This window comes from Raphanus sativus, chromosome 9 (assembly GCF_000801105.2).
Source record: "Raphanus sativus cultivar WK10039 chromosome 9, ASM80110v3, whole genome shotgun sequence".
Lineage (NCBI taxonomy): Eukaryota > Viridiplantae > Streptophyta > Magnoliopsida > Brassicales > Brassicaceae > Raphanus > Raphanus sativus.
Genome location: NC_079519.1, coordinates 13796903 through 13813803, shown reverse-complemented (window position 1 = coordinate 13813803; position 16901 = coordinate 13796903). Strand labels below are relative to the sequence as shown.

General features: G+C 31.6%; 1 protein-coding gene and 1 long non-coding RNA gene across 4 annotated transcripts; one reads left to right on the top strand and one right to left on the bottom strand.

The window, feature by feature from the left end:
• Positions 1 to 6071: 6071 nt before the first annotated feature.
• Positions 6072 to 8283, bottom strand: LOC108826499 (uncharacterized). 3 transcript variants are annotated; one of them, XR_008938432.1, is made up of 4 exons: positions 8073 to 8283; positions 7311 to 7973; positions 6971 to 7044; positions 6072 to 6341 (listed from the first exon to the last, which is right to left on the bottom strand). It is a non-coding gene; the product is annotated as an uncharacterized LOC108826499 (long non-coding RNA). The 3 variants fall into 3 exon arrangements; XR_001945463.2 differs by having other exon boundaries at positions 6971 to 7973; XR_001945462.2 differs by lacking the exon at positions 6072 to 6341 and having other exon boundaries at positions 6561 to 7044.
• A 6912-nt stretch (positions 8284 to 15195) lies between these two features.
• Positions 15196 to 16573, top strand: LOC108824794 (putative F-box protein At2g02030). The gene is made up of 2 exons (XM_056993851.1): positions 15196 to 15696; positions 15773 to 16573. The coding sequence occupies exons 1-2, from the start codon at positions 15249 to 15251 to the stop codon at positions 16456 to 16458; spliced, it is 1134 nt and encodes a 377-aa protein (XP_056849831.1). The 5' UTR covers positions 15196 to 15248; the 3' UTR covers positions 16459 to 16573.
• Positions 16574 to 16901: the final 328 nt, after the last annotated feature.

Sequence of the window (16901 nt, the reverse complement as noted above, 5' to 3'; positions counted from 1 at the left end):
TTGTTAATTAACATGATTGTTACATATCAGTTATATATTTAAAACTAGGTATGTGGCCCGCATATGCGGACATAATTTTCTTACGAATATTTATTAATTTATGTTTTATTAATTCAAAAACCATCCTTACAATTTATTATTTATATATTAAAAATTTCTAAATCAACTAAATTATTTATATATGATAAAATTTATCATTAATATATATATATGCTTATTATTGTATTAAAATTTTGAAGTCAATATCATATTAAAATATTTTAGAAAATATTTTTTTATACAAATTTGTTTTAATATTTAATTATAAATTTTTTATATCTTATTTTTGAAATTTTCTAATTAAAAACATTATTTTAAGATAACAGCACAATATATAAGAATTATCTTACTTAAAAAATAATATTATTGATATAAATTCGTTTTAGTAAATAATAAATTTGAAAACAATAGTATAAATATAGATAAATTATTTTCTATCTTAATTTCCAAATTTTATAATAAAAATAATTACTTTAAGATAAAAACACAATATATAAAAATTGTCTTATTTTTAAAACAAATATTATTATTATAAATTTGTTGAATAATTATTTTAAGATAACAACAAAATATATAAGAATTAATTTATTTTTTAAAAAAATAATATGATTAATATAAATTCGTTTTAGTTATATATAAAAATTCATTAAGGGTAATATCGATATTAACAGCTCTAATTTTTAACGTGAGAGTTTTGTTGGAAACAATCACTTCGCAAATAATGGTATAGAAGATATATATTGTGATATGTATTAAACTATTTCTTAATTAAAATAACTATACTAAGATAATAATAAAACATTTTTTGTTGAGGATTTAGAAAAGGAAAATTTCTGTTATATACCTTTTACAATTTATCTTCTCTTTAGAATTTTAGAAAACAGATCGCTATCAAATAATTATTTCTAGTTATTAATAAATGGTTTTGAAATTACTATTTTTATAATTTGTATCAATACTAATTTTACACTTATTTTGTTAATTAAATAATTTTTAGTATCATGTTCATCATCAAGTAATCTCTTAACACTATTATCAAATAATTTTTTACAATTCTCTTTTAGTTAGGACTTAATAATATGATACAAATTTTCTTTTTTCTTAGGATTTTTTTTTAATAAAAAATTAAAACAGCTATCAAATATCCTTTACAGATTTTTTTCGGATTTTAGAAAAAGAAATTAATATTACATAATCTTTTATGACTATATTTTCTCTACAATTTTAGAAAATAAATTTTCTAACAAATATTTCCAGTTAACTGTTTTTAAAAGTTGCCAGTTTCAAAATTCGTCTTTTTCAATAGCAATAAATTTATTACAATTTTTCATGTTAATTAAATAATTTTTCATATCATATTTATCATTGAATATTTAAGTAAAAATCACAATTAAATAAAATTTTGCAATTATCTCTAGTCACGATTAAAAAAATCAAAAACAATCTTATTTGGTTTAAGATTAAAAGAGAAAGAAACATGTTACAAAACTATTTTATTTAGGATTTTAGGAAACAAAATTATTTTCACATAATGACAGCTTTTATTGACACATCCACAATCTAATTTCTTTCAATTGACACATGTCACAATCATATCGGATGAAATAATTGAATTTATTTTAGTTTATAATTTTTAACACAAAATTATTTAAAACAAAATTTAGCTAACTATAAGAAAAAATAAGATTATATTTAGACATTTGAAAAGGAAAATTAATTTTATTGTTATTAGTTTTTTCCTTAAGTGTTTTATACAACTCTTTTATTTTTAATAGAAAGTTTTCTAATTAACTATTTATATATTTTATCTTATACATACAACACACATATTCACTATCTATACTATTATTATTTATTTATATTATTTATGAAGTAATTTTGCTTAGTTGTCGCATTCTCCATGATTTTAGCTAATTTTGCTTATTTGTCATATTCTTATTAGTTTTTAGATTAAATCATCAATCTATTAATTTAAATAATATAAATATTATAAACTTTCCATACTATTATTTATGAAGTGATTTTGCTGATTTATCGCATTCTCCATGATTTTAGCTAATTTTGCTTATTTGTCATATTCTTATTAGTTTTTAGATTAAATCATCAATCTATTAATTTAATAATATAAATATTATAAACTTTCTAATTAATATATTAATTTAAATAACATAAAAATCTCGAAATTTCTAATTGTAATTATGATTATAATTATTTTAACTTTCACAAGATTCTTATTAATTTTTAACTATTTTGGTTAGTTGTCAACTTCTCCTTGATTTTAGGTTTTTATGTTTTAAATTTATTTTTTGCTTAGTTGTCATACCCTCCCTAATTTTAGGTGATTTTGCTTATTTGTCATGTTTTAATTAGGTTATAGAAGAATCATTGATTTACTATTTATTTTTAGCTAAATCAATAATTTATTAATTTTAAAATACCCTTAATAAATTTTATTAATATTAAAACGAATTTAGTTTTAATAATATTAAATGATATGTGATTTTGTTTATTTGTCATATTCTCCCTAATTTTAGGTGATTTTACTTATTTGTCATGTTTTTATTAAGTTTTAGCAAAAATCATTGATTTACTATTTATTTTTAGCTAAGTCACTAATTTATTAATTTTCAAAAACCCTTAATAAATTTTATAAATATCAAAAACGAATTTAGTTTTAATAATATTAAATTATATGTTATATTAAAATTTATTTAATTTTCCTTATTTTTCATATTTTTTAAGATTTTCGACTTTTAGCTAGGTTATTTATTTATTATTAGTTTCTAACTGATTCGCTAATTTTTAATTTAAATAAATACCTGTAATGAATTTTATATATAATTAAAAACAAATTTTATTTTAACATATAAAATTATATGTTATATTAAATATTAAATAATTGATTCTAAAATAATAAAAGAAAATTATCAAAAAAATAAAATAAGATTATTCTTATATATATTGTGTTGCTATCTCAAAACAATTTTTTATTATAAAGAATAAAAAATTAAGATGCAAAAATATTATAATTAAATTTTAGTCAAGAAAATACGTGTATATAAAGATATTTTCTAAACTATTTCTAAGATATGAATGTTTTAAAAAATAACACAATAATAAGTATGTATTTTTATAAAAAATATTTGACATATATAAATACTTTGATGTTCGATTTAATCATTTTAAAACAGAAAGAATAACTTATTATGCTGGTTTTTAGATTAATAAGACATACATTAATAAGTATTGATAATTCCCCTAAAAAGATTATGTCCGCATGGGTGGGTAAAACACATTCCTAACTAAAATAAATCAAAATTTCATTTGTAATTGTCGAACATTAAATTATTTTTTGATCTTGAAAATCACAAAACATTATCACAACAATGTACTAAAACCAAAATATTAAATCTTATACATATAATCTATAAAAGAAATAGGAAACTTAGTAAAAATATAAAGAAACATAAAACAAGAATAAAATATTGAATAGTATAAAATAATTTAAGTATAATCTAAACAAATAAAAAGGTATGTTCTATAAGTTATTGGTTTTTTGGTCTCTCACAGTTTCTTAAATCTAATTTGTTAATAATATATATAAGCTTATTAGTCCCTGTTATTTTTGTTGATGTTTTTTTAGCCGTGATTGTTTCTAATATTTTATTGCTGGTGAGATCTTTTTAATTTACAACTACAATAAGTGTTTAATTTCAAATTCAAGTTTCCTAATCATCAATTGGTTGTTAGTAGTGATAAATTTTGTATCCAAAATATACACTTATAAATGCAAGGGTGAAAAAGGAGTAGAATTTAATGCATAATAGTCAATATAAATACTGAAATTAAATAATTTACTCAAAATTTGTATCAAATTTAATAATTTACATTTAAACTACAAAATAACACTAAAATTAAATTAATTCGCACAAGGTGCGGGTAATCATCTAGTATATTTAATTTCGAAAACAAATCCGCGTTTTTCACATTGGTTAAAGTTTCTGCTTCTGGTACAGTAGAACGCTGAGTCGTGTTCCTGCACAAACAACAAGCAAAAACCTGAGAGATTGCCACCTTCAGTGTTGATGCATTGAAGATAAAACAGAACAATGCTAAACCGATTCAATAAAACTTCGGGTTATGACAGGTTTTGCATTGGTAAAGAGATAGTTTGGATAAATTAAAGTAATACTGTTTCGACATTGCAGAAACAGTATTTCGGGTTATTCCTTTTTTAAAGTAACTAGGGTTTGGCCCGCCCTACGGGCGGGTTAAAAATTGCAAAAAATATATAATATATCACAAATTTTAGTGAATGTTTCGAAATGTTTATTTTACTTTAAATTGTAAATAATTTTTAGATTGTAATGCCAAAATTACAATTATACTTCATTCAAATTTTCAAGATTACAATTATACATTTGTATATATTTTCTATTTTTGATTATTCTGATATTTTGGTTGAAATGTTGTTTGTTGTATCTGCATCCTGCGTTTCCAATCTATCTTTTGAATCTTTTTGCTGTTGAAAACTTGAAATGCTGATAATTACACACACTAAAATATAGTTCTCTATTAGTTTCAGTGAACCTAACGATCTTGGTTGTTTGTAGAGCAGATACTGGTGTAAATTTTGTATGTTGCATGACTGAAAGTCTGAAAGTCTTACGAAAGCTGATGGTTCATGTCAAAGAAGCTGTTGTACTCTTTATATTTTTTTGTTTTTTTTTCTTAAAACCATAAACAAAATAAAAGAATATGAAACTCCTGTCGTAACCAGATTTGGTTGACACGCTGTAGAGGGCTCTAGGGTTCTGTGATTGTCTGTACCTCGTCGTCTATAATTTTTGTGGCTGAAAAGTTCGTTGTCTCTTCAGATAGGTGACAATAGATGGCTCTTTTGGTATAGAGCTGTGTAACGCTTGGGCTGGATGGTGGTCTCGAGTCTCGGCCTTGGTCTCTAGTGGTGTCGTGTGGGGCTTGGTGACCCTAGCTCCATCCCTTGCGACGGTAAACGGTTATGGTCCACTTCTCGTTCTGTATGGTGTTATTTTGAGAATTGCTGGCTCTTGGTGGAGCTACAGTTTTATCATTATTCCCGGATCCTTATGGAACAACTGTCTGTGTCAATTTGTTTCGACCGCGATTGTTTCAGAATTTTTTTCTCTTAGCTTAATAAGCTAATGGCTACTGTTATGCTATCAAAATTCAAAATTGGTGGGATTAATTTTTTAGATATGGATTTCCAAAATGATGGTTTCTTCTTAAGCTGCTACTGTGGAAATAGAAGAACCAAACTGTTTGAAAAGTCTACTTATGCTTAACAGTTTATCCCCTAATCTTAGATATTTGATGACAAACATGTGACATAAAACCTCCTTCTTTCATGCTGGTGAAAGGAGTTAAGCTCATATGATGATTGGAGTTTAGGGCATGTATCTCTTGCTAAGAATGCTGTTGCTACAAGCATTGCTATCAGCGTTACGCGGATCCATCGCTACCAATCTTATCTGGCGACTGGGACTCCTCACTGGCTAGTAATCCACTATCCGAACAGAGGCCGTTAATTTTCATGACAGGCTGAAGCAGCTTCCCGCTGGCTGACAAACACTCTAGCATGTTTCTCTTGTTCATGTTTTGTTTTGGCACCTATTGGTGTCCTTTATTTTCTGCTTTTTCTTCTTTTTATTTTTGGTAGCTTGTTCCACCCAATCCTCTTATATGAGGTGTGTGTTGTTAGGGAGGTTGTTGTTTTTTTCTAAACTTCACAACATTATGAAATAAAATCAGTGTTAAAAAATTATAAACAAAAATATAAATTTCATTTAAATATCCTCTCTTGAATTGTGGGCTATTATAGGATGTGGAGAGAAGTACAAATACACCTTGTAGATTATGAATGATATACCAAGAGAGGATATTTAAATGAATTTGGAAATCTTTCCATATGACTTACTTGTATTTAAATATAGTTAAGTCATCAAACATACATATTAGATATCTATACTCATAGATAAATTATTATCCCCAAATAAATGTTCTCATCATACGATATTAGCACGGAATTATCTGGCTAACATATTAAGAGAAGAAAGAGAACAACATCAGAAAGATACTTTTCAGCATCCTAGATTATACTGCCTTGTTCTCTATTTTGATTCCTCTCTTACTGATATCTTGATAAAGACCTTGCACAGAAGTGTGTTAGTGTCTGACTGGTGCTCAAAATTAAAGCTCAATGCAGACACTTATCATTCAAACCTCAAGCTCGAAATTGAATTTCCCTTCATCATATGCACGTACTGAAAAGAATGCAAGGAACAAAGATTTATCAAATAAGGTAAGAGCTTTAGCTCATGAACACAAAGAATATGCTATTGACCAAGTTTAGACAAAAAAACTAAGCAACTAAATGTTAAAATCATCAAAACACCTATGAGAAAGATGTTGTAAGTAGAATCCATTGATCAAATCAGATCTTATTAAACAGTTTTTGAACATTAGAGAGAGGGTAAAAAAAAATCAGGACTTTTGATGGGATCTGTTTAGGGATTCAGACATGCAAATCGAGGGATCCAAGTTTTGTGGCAGGCTATTGACGTCGGAGTTGTCAAAATTGGCGTCGAATGCTTTTTGAGTTTCTTATAAGTTACCGAGAAGCAGATAAAGCTAAAGGAGGAGAATGTAGATAATACATAGACACCTAAAGCGACTTAGCAGCAGTCGTCATTAAATTTGTTATTTTATTGTTTCAAAATTCTTCCGGTCTCTCATTAGTTACCCTCAGCGACTTTCAGAACATAGCAGAAATCTACTAAAGGAGAAATTCATCAGCAGGAAGAAATATCCTGTTACAGCTTTCAGAAAACATAGCAGCACATATTTTACATCAAAAGGATGAAAACAAAATTGATGGTAAACTTTAGCTTACCATTGCAGACCGTAGCCAAAACCAACTTGCATCACATTTTGGAAATATAGAACTTCACATAGAACTCTTAAAACCTGAAAATTGCAACAGCAACATCAAGCGCTAAAAGACAATCCACCAAGAAATTTGACTTTGATGGTCAAAGAATATAGAGATATTTGTATGTAGACACTTGATATACTTAATCAATGTGATATGATTAAGCACATATTTCACCACACTATATTAAAAAAAAAAAGAACTCATGTCCACATTAAGCATTTACCTTTTTATGTATTAACTTAATTAGTTACTTTAAGCATCTATGATATATTAATGAAAAACAGAGATGTTTACTTACATCAGCGACACTGTCTGCGGTGATTCTCTTTCATAAAGAGTACCTTTATCTGGTCTCCATGTGATCTGCTCATAATAAAGCTTGAGATCCATGGTTTTCATCTCCACAGCAATACCGTTGAGTTCCGCCGACTCATCACATCCTCCATAAGCCCACCACTCCGTCATAGTCTCACACTTCTCGCTAGTTCCTTTCCTTGTTGCTGGCTGTAGAAGCTAAGTAAACCACAATCCATGCTCCGAACGGTCGTACGGAGATATGTGCCTTCCTCTACCACAATATACTTCTTCTCCTTTCTTCTTGCTTCTGGTTTCACAACTGGTTTTCTCCCAATATTGAGAGATCACTAATCCTAAGAATTGCTTGTACCTGTATTAAACTCGAGTTTATAACAAACAAAACATAAATCACATGAATACTTGTTCAACATCAAACTCCAAATGTATCTGAAGAAAATTACAAACATGTCAAAGTTTTTCTTAACATATGAACTGAGCATTCACGTAAGTGTTGCTACAATACAACCCTGGTCGTTGAGAATATCCTTGTTTTTGAAGATACTTTCTGGACTTCAAAACATTAGCATTCACGTAACTGTCGCTACAATTCCTCTCATTTTTGTCTCCTTTCTAGGAGTATTCTCTCACAAAAGTTGATATTTTACTGCCAAATCGAAATGAAAAACGTAGAAAGGGAAGGAATAAGAGACAAAAAAATGATAAAGATATTTTTACTTGTTAAGTTTATAAGAGGGTCTCTTACATATCTCAATGATTGTTGTCCCTTCTTCTCTGCCGTCCGTCATTGCCGTTCACTTGTAGCGGCATCCCGGTGAACCTTTGTCGTAGTTTTGGGTTCAGATGCTTGATGGCTTCCAGATCTAGGCGTCCGAGATTTGTTTCATTTTCTGATGAATTTTGATAACTCATTTTAAATGTGAGACAAACAGAGACATAAAGAAAGGTGAAAGCAGTTTCAGTGATGTCAAAAGCCTTTCTATCGATTCGCAAAGAAGAAGATAATTTGGTTGAGTTGATGTGGCAAAAATCTTAAAATTAATTGGTTGATTTTTCCATCTGATGTAGACAGCCTAGATGAGGTTCTTATTCTACTTTTGGTTGATTTTTCCATTTGACGTAGACAGCCTAGATAAGGCTCTTATTCTACTTTTAATACTTGTTTGATTATAGACATATATGTCACAGGAAGAGCCAATGGAGGTTAAGCATAAGCAAACGATACCACTGCTTTCTGTTTTTGTGCGGGTTAATATCCCAGATGATCATGTCCATATACCAGGTCTTGATCACATTCAAACTCAAGTCAAAGAGAACGAGTTCACTGTTATGTCACCAGATTGGCCGGTTACTCAGCCTTATGAGACTTACGACCATCCTATGGAACTGCGTGACCCTGAGGAGGAGTATATGAGCGGCTTTGATGAGTACGTGAAGGAAGAGGAGGACTTCTGCGTTAAAAACGTAAACGTATGGAGTTTGTGAAGGTGGATACTGAAGATTCACCAACAAATCGGTTGGACCTGTTTCCGGTTTGTAAGAAGGAGAGAATCGAGTCGGTTGACTCATGTTCTGGTAATGACTATGACGGAGGCGCGGGGGGGGGATAAAGATCATCTCCTGGAATTGTCAGGGCCTCTGTGGGTCGCTGACGAAAGATCGTCTGAAGGAGCTTTGTCTCAAAGTTTCTCTAGATATCTTATTTCTTATAGAAACCATGAATAAGAATGATGTAGTAAGAGATGTTGTTGTAACTTTAGGTTTTGATTACACATGTTTAGTTCCTCCTCGTGGAGGGGGGGGGGGGGGGGTACCCCTACTGTTTCCATGAAGATCATCTCCTGGAATTGTCAGGGACTCTGTGCGCCGCTGACGAAAGATCGTCTGAAGGAGCTTTGTCTCAAAGTTTCTCCAGATATCTTATTTCTTATAGAAACTATGAATAAGAATGATGTAGTAAGAGATGTTGTTGTAACTTTAGGTTTTGATTACACATGTTTAGTTCCTCCTCGTGGCAGAAGTGGGGGTTTAGCAGTCCTTTGGAAGAAAGATGTTGTTGTTACTAAGTTGTATGAATCACCAAGACTCATTGATCTTTATGTTCAATACAATGGTTTAAATTTCTATTTTTCTTGTGTTTATGGTGACCCAAAACAACAATATCGACATGTATTATAGGAGAGAATACAAAGAATTGGAGTTTCTAGAAATGGTCCTTGGCTTTTAGTTGGGGACTTTAATGAAATTCTAAATAACACAAAAAAAGATGGAGGTGTTGTACGTGATGAATCTTCTTTTCAAGACTTTCGTGATCTTTATGTAACTTGTGACTTACGAGATTTACGTTCCATTGGGGATAAATTTTCCTGGGTGGGTACACGTAACACACATGTTATCAAGTGTTGTCTTGATAGAGTGGTAGCAAATTCCGAATGGTTGTCTTTGTATCCAGCATCAGAAGCAGAGTTCCTAAAACTATCAGGATCAGATCACCGTCCAGTTGTTACTACAGTTTCTTTTCTTAATCAACGTTATCAGAAGCCATTCCGCTTTGATAAGCGTTTATTCAAAGTTAAAGATTTTAAAACGTATGTGGAATCGGGATGGAATTCTTTAAGTGGTGGACGACAAATCTCAATTGGTAAAAAAGTTGCAGTGTAGAAAAGCAATGTCAGTTTGTCAACATAAAAATAGATTAAACGCTGCTAAACGAATAGAAGATTTACAATATGAGTTGGACTTTGTTTTAACATCTATGGGTCAAATTCGGAGTCAATTTCCAAGGATTAAAAAAGAACTAGCTCAAGCATATCGTGATGAAGAAACTTACTGGTACCTCAAAAGTCGAAACACTTGGTTATGTTGTGGTGATCTTAATACTAAATTTTATCATGCCACAACTAATGCAAGACTTTCTCGGAACAAAATATATTCTGTTCAAGACGTAAATGGTTTCGTATATAAAGGAGATGAGGCTATTGGTAGACATGCCGAATGTTTTTTTAAAGAAGTATATCGTGTGGGGAACACAACGGTTCTCCCTTCAGTTTTTAAAGATCTCAAACCAACAGTGACAGCTGAGATAAATGAAGATATCACTAGGGATATTTCAAATGAAGAAATTCATGCAGCAATCTGTCATATAGGCGCTGACAAAGCACCAGGACTGGATGGACTAACGGCATGATTTTATCAAGATTGTTGGGATATCGTAGGAGAAGCCATTTGTGTGGAGGTAAAAAGTTTTTTCGCTACCGGAAAATTATCACGAGGGCTAAATCATACAAATATATGTATGATTCCAAAAAATAAGTGTCCTAAAACACTGTCTGATTTTCGTCCAATTGCTTTATGTGATGTCCTTTACAAAATCATAAGCAAGATCTTGGTTCATCGGCTAAAATTATCGCTCGACAAAATTGTTTCGGATTCACAAGCAGCATTTATTCCAGGACGACTAATCAATGACAACGTTTTGATTGCCCATGAGCTGATGAATTCTCTGAAATCACGGAAGAGGGTGTCTCAGACATATATGGCGGTGAAAACGAACATCACTAAAGCTTATGACCGGGTCGATTGGAATTTCCTCGAATGTACCTTACGAGCATTTGGTTTTGCGGAAAAATGGATACATTGGGTAATGGCTCTGGTCACTACTGTCGAATATTCAGTTCTTATTAATGGAATCCCTCAAGGACATATTATCCCACAATGTGGGTTACGTCAAGGGGATCCGTTGTCTCCATATCTATATATTCTCTGTGCTGATATCCTAAGTCATCTTATTGATGTTCAAGTTTGGCGCAAGAACATAAATGGTATTAAAATTGGTAATGGAGCCCCATCTATTACTCATCTATTTTTTGCGGATGACTCTCTCTTTTTCTGCATTGCTAATCAAAAAAATTGCAAGGCTTTGAAAGAAGTGTTTGATATCTATGAAAAATGTTCTGGTCAAAAAATAAATCAAGATAAATCAGTAATAACATTCGGTTCTAAGGTCCATGTTCTAAACAAGATTCCTTGAAGCAAATTCTCGGAATTTCAAATCATGGTGGTGGTGGGAAGTACTTTGGTCTCCCAGAACAATTTGGGCGAAAGAAAAAAGAAATGTTTAGTGCGGCAGTTCGACGTGTTAAACAAAGAACGTCCCATTGGAGTACTAAGTTTCTTTCCCCAGCTGGTAAAGAAGTTTTGATTAAATCAGTTGGAGTATCAACCCCTATCTACACTATGTCTCATTTTAAACTCCCTGTTGCTACAACTCAAGAGATAGATACCACCTTAATGAGATTCTAGTGGGGAAAAAATGATAATAAAGGTTTACCTTGGGTAGCTTGGAAAAAATTACAGTATACAAAGAAAGAAGGTGGGCTTGGATTTAAAGATTTACCAAAATTTAATGATGCTTTGCTTGCCAAACAAGCATGGCGAATCTACTCCAAACCAGATTGCCTTTTTTCCAAACTTTATAAAGCCCGATATCTTAAAGACAAACAACTTTTAGAAGGAAGAAGATGTCGTCGTCAATCATAGGGATGGGCATCTCTGCTTGCTGGTATCGAGCTTCTAAAGAAAGGATGTACTTATATTGTGGGAAATGGCAAAGATATACGAGTCTTCAAAGATAACTAGTTACCGGTTAATTCACCACGACCTGCCTCTACAACAGTAAACTGTGACTTACGTGTCAGTGATCTGATTACAACATCTCCCTACAAACACTGAAATCCTATGGCTTTACAATCCTATTTATGCGATGAGGACCAACGTCTTGTACGACGGATATATTTAAGCCAAACAGATAAAGAAGATAGGTTGATTTGGAGTCATACACAAGATGGAAACTATACGGTGTCGTCTGGATATACGGTTGCTCGGCATGCACCAGAGTTTTTGGTAGAAGCTCCTCCGGTTCCTTATGGTGATCCTATTCTAAAGAATAAAGTTTGGAAACTAAATATAATGCCCAAACTTAAACATTTTCTGTGGCGTCTTTTGTCAAAGGCTATAGGAACAGCTACTCGATTGAATTCACGTGGAATGCATTTAGATCCTATTTGTCAGAGGTGTGGTCTGGCAGAAGAGACAATTGATCATTGTTTTTTTACTTGCCCAGATTCAATTAGTGTTTGGAGATGTGCAAATCTACCTTTTACAGTTCTATTATGCACAAGTGATTCTATGGACAATAAAATTGGGTTTCTTTTGCAAATTCAAGGTCTCGACTCTCTTTCACTTTATCAACGGTTGTTACTTTCTTGGTTACTATGGCGTATATGGAAAAAGAGAATTTTTCTCCTCTTTAGAAAGCAAATACTATCTCCAAATGTCACAGTTGACAATGCATGTGCCGACGTTAGAGAATGGATATCACACTTATGTTTGTCATCTACTACAATTAGCAATACAAGTGCAGGTGTTTCTTCCCCAGCTATATCATCATGGAAACGTCCAGCTCAACGCTTTCTAAAGTGCAATTACGATGCAGCATATGATCTAATTTCAAACCAAGTACGAGGTGCCTGGATTATTCGGGATTGTTATGGCCATCCTTATATGTGGGGATCAGCTAATTTGGGGTTTGCGAATTCTAGTTTAGTTGCAGAGGCAATGGCTTTACTTGTAGCAATGCAAAATGTTTGGATAGGAGGATACCGTAACATGATTTTTGAAGGGGATTCAGAAATCTTGGTTAAAACAATCAATGCACAACTTACAGATTCACCAATTCAGAATCTTTTCGAAGAAATCACCAGCTTGAGAAACAAGCTTTCTACATCAACATTTATGTTTGTTAAACGTAATGGAAATAAAGCTGTCCATGTAATTGTTCAACATGGACCAGAAAATTCTATTTTTGAAAATTGTAAAATTTATCCACCTAAGTGGTTAACTCCAACCTTGTATACATATATTATGATTTTTTTAATAAAGTTAAGTTTTGTCGGAAAAAAAAAGTAACTGTAAGGATATTCTCAACTTAGGAAGCGAACAAAAAGTTCATGCAGTTAATGAGTTTGATGCAATTATAAAAATATTGATCGATGCAGTTATTAACATATCACTATAAATAAAAATATATTCTATTTAATCAGTTCAATGCAGTTATAAAATATGGATCGATGCAGTTATTAACATATCACTACAAATAAAAACATAATGGGCAGTTACTTTATTGATTAGTAATGGGCAGTTATAGAATTTAAATGAAGTATATTGAAAGGGAGTTATAAAATTTAAAAAGAAGTTATAAAATTTAAAAGGTGGACATAACTTTTATCAATAGGGCACACTTCAACTTTAATAGTATTGATTAAACCCAAACTTTTTTTTAATTCAGTTCACTTTGAGTTTAATGAAACAAATAAAACTCGATACGAACCCAACATTACCAGAACATATATGATCCTACCCGAGGCGAATCTAAAACTCTAAATCCCATCTATAAGACATCACACTCTATAGATTTCAAAGCTCAAATATTAAAATTCGAAAAAAAAGTTAGGAACTTCAAAACTGAAAAAATTAACAAAAATGTTAAAGGGAAATTTGATCACATATACATTGTATGATTTAAATGAAGCATATGTACATAGCAAAGCATAGGCTATGATATTTGTGAAATATTTGCTATATTACCCTTGAATGGGGGTTTCTTTTTTTTTTTTTTTTTTTTTATAAATATGGTTTCCCCTTCAATTCTTAATTGGTTTCAATTTCTGTAAAAACAATTATACAATTTTGTTGTTTATATAATAAAAACAAGTCTTTTTTCTACACATAATATATTTTAAAAATTTCAAAACAAACATATATTTTATAAATTTTATATAATATTTCATAATCGCAATTTTGAATCCATACTATTTTAATTTACAGTATAGTCTGATAAATTTCTTTTTCTCTTCTTTTGTAATTTATATCTCCTTCTCTACCTCCTGATTCTTCTTACTCACTACTTGATCAGTTACACTGTTTTGTTCTCCAACACTGTCGCCACTCATCATCTCTTTTTGGAAATTTTAGAGAATTTCATATATGCAAAGTTTATGGAAGTGTCGAGTATTCCATACCATAATATGTATAGCATAGTCACGAAAGGGATAAATGTTTGGGTTTAGGGTTTAGGATTAGGGTTTGGGTTTAAGGTATATGGTTTGGGTATATGGTTTGGGTTTAGAGTTTGGGTTTAGGGTATATGGTTTGGGTTTAGGGTATATGGTTTGGGTTTAGGGTTCAGAGTTTGGGTTTATGGTTTATGGTTTAGGATATACGATTTGGATTTAGAGTTGGGGTTTAGGGTTTGGGTTTAGGGTTTAAGATTTGGGTTTAGGGTATATGGTTTGGGTTTAGGGTTTAGTGTTTGGGTATATGATTTGGGTTTAGGGTTTGGGTTAGGATATATGGTTTGGGTTTAGGGTTTAGTGTATACGGTTTGGATTTCTGTTTTGGGTTTAGGGTATATAGTTTAGGTTTAGGGTATAGTTTACTCTCTACAAACCCTTCATCTTTTTCAGCCTTTTTATTTTCTTCATCCACTTCATAATGGTTGGTGTTATAAAATAATTGTTCTGTACTATATATTGAACAAATATAGTATAGTATGATATCCAGCGTTGTGTTAATTATCTCTCACTCGCGGAGAAGGAGAGCGTTGTCTAGTTTTGTACCAAATAGACATAGCTTTTCATGCATGGCTATATTCTTCATATGTGGTGTTGCTATGAATATTAAGCAAATTGACCCAATGTTAAAATCTAGTTTTTAATTATTTTTGCCTTTTCTTGTTGACATAAAAATTTAAAATGGTATATATATGTGAGATAGATATCCAATACAAGAGTAACCCTAACTCAGTTTGTAAAAAGAAAAAGAAAAAGAAAAAGAGAGACCTTAGTTAGGGTCAGAGGGAGAGATGAAGGGAGAGAAAAGAAGATGTGTAAACGTTCCTCAAGAGATTGTACAAGAAATTTTGGTGAAGCTTCCGGTGAAATCGCTGGCGAGATTCAAAGCCGTATCGACAGAATGGGAAAGAACCATAGAATCAAAGTATTTCATAGAGAAACACAATCGGTACCAGAAATCATTACAAGTAGGACAAGTGAGAATCGTCTTATTTTCAGAAGAAAAAAGATACAATGGTCTCGCTTTAAAAAATCTGTTGGTTTCTGCAAGTGGAATCGTACATGTTTCTCCATGTCTACCCATTAGGGCTTTTAACCGGTTTGATGGATACAAAATCTCTGAGCCTTGCGACGGTTTGATTTGTCTCTATACCTATTCACGTATATTTAACCTTGTCAATCCTGCCACCACTAGCCGCCGCAGAATCCCTGATCCAACCCCTCCTTACTCTTTTAACGGTACAGGATTTAACAATTGTTTTGTTCTTCTTATAATTAAGCTTGTTTATAAAGTAGGGTTTGTTTATTGTAACAGGTGGGGATATGGTTCTTACTTTGCTAGGGATCGGAAGAGAGAATAGTGTGAGTCTAAGGTATAAGCTAGTGTGGTTTTTCGAGTGTGATATCAAACGGGTGAATAAATCTACTAGGTGCATGGTCTTTGCTCTTGACTCTAACACTTGGAGATACGTAGATCCACCTCATTGTCGAGTTCACTATCGTCATTCTCTCATACACTTGGATGGAGTGATGTATTGCTTTGCCTACATGGAAGAGCCAAGATTATTTGAAGAGGATCCCAAACTACTAGCTTTTGATCTTCACACAGAGACGTTTCAAATCAATTCAATTCCTCCCGATATCGGGTGTAGATACTGCCATGAATTAAGCATGTGTGTTCTTAACCATCGTATATGCATCTTCAAGAGATTTGTTGATGATAAGGACTGTTTTCTCAAGATATGGGGTCTAGACATAGACAAGAGATCATGGGAAACCATGTATTCCATAGATTTGTCTTGCTTTCCGCCAGAATTCAACGTAGGGAAAGGGAAAAGAATCATCCCGATAGCAACGATCAACGATTATGTCATCATTTCAAATTTTGATCGTACCATCTGGGTTCTCTACAGTTCTAAAAGCTGCATCTTGTATAACACGTCTTTTGCTGGTCACTTGGTCATGTCTTATTTTGAGACTCTAGTCTCTACTTACCAATAATTATTTTTTTACTTAGAGAAAATTTTAAGGCCTGGATTTCCTTCTCACATCTTATGTATTTCATCGACAGACAGGTTGTTAGCTTAGAGCAAGTTTGGTACTCTTCTGGACCCTGGAGATTTCATACCTAGTTTCGTTTTCTCATGATTGCTTGGTTTCTCTTTTGATCTTTGCTTATTGTATAATTGATTTCTTACCTTTGATTCTTCGTAAATAAACATCTCATCTTAAACATCTCATCTTACGAACCCCTATCCCTTTTCTAGAAAAAGCAGTCTAGACTGTCGTAGATGATATCAACAAATGCAACCTACTGATTCTCAATTATTAAAAAAAAAATCCTTGGACGTTGGTTTGTTTGTGTTAAGATTCTAACAGTTCTCTAGATCAGTTCGCCTACTCCATGTCTCCATCTGAGAGGTAAGCCTAAGTTTTGAAGATGT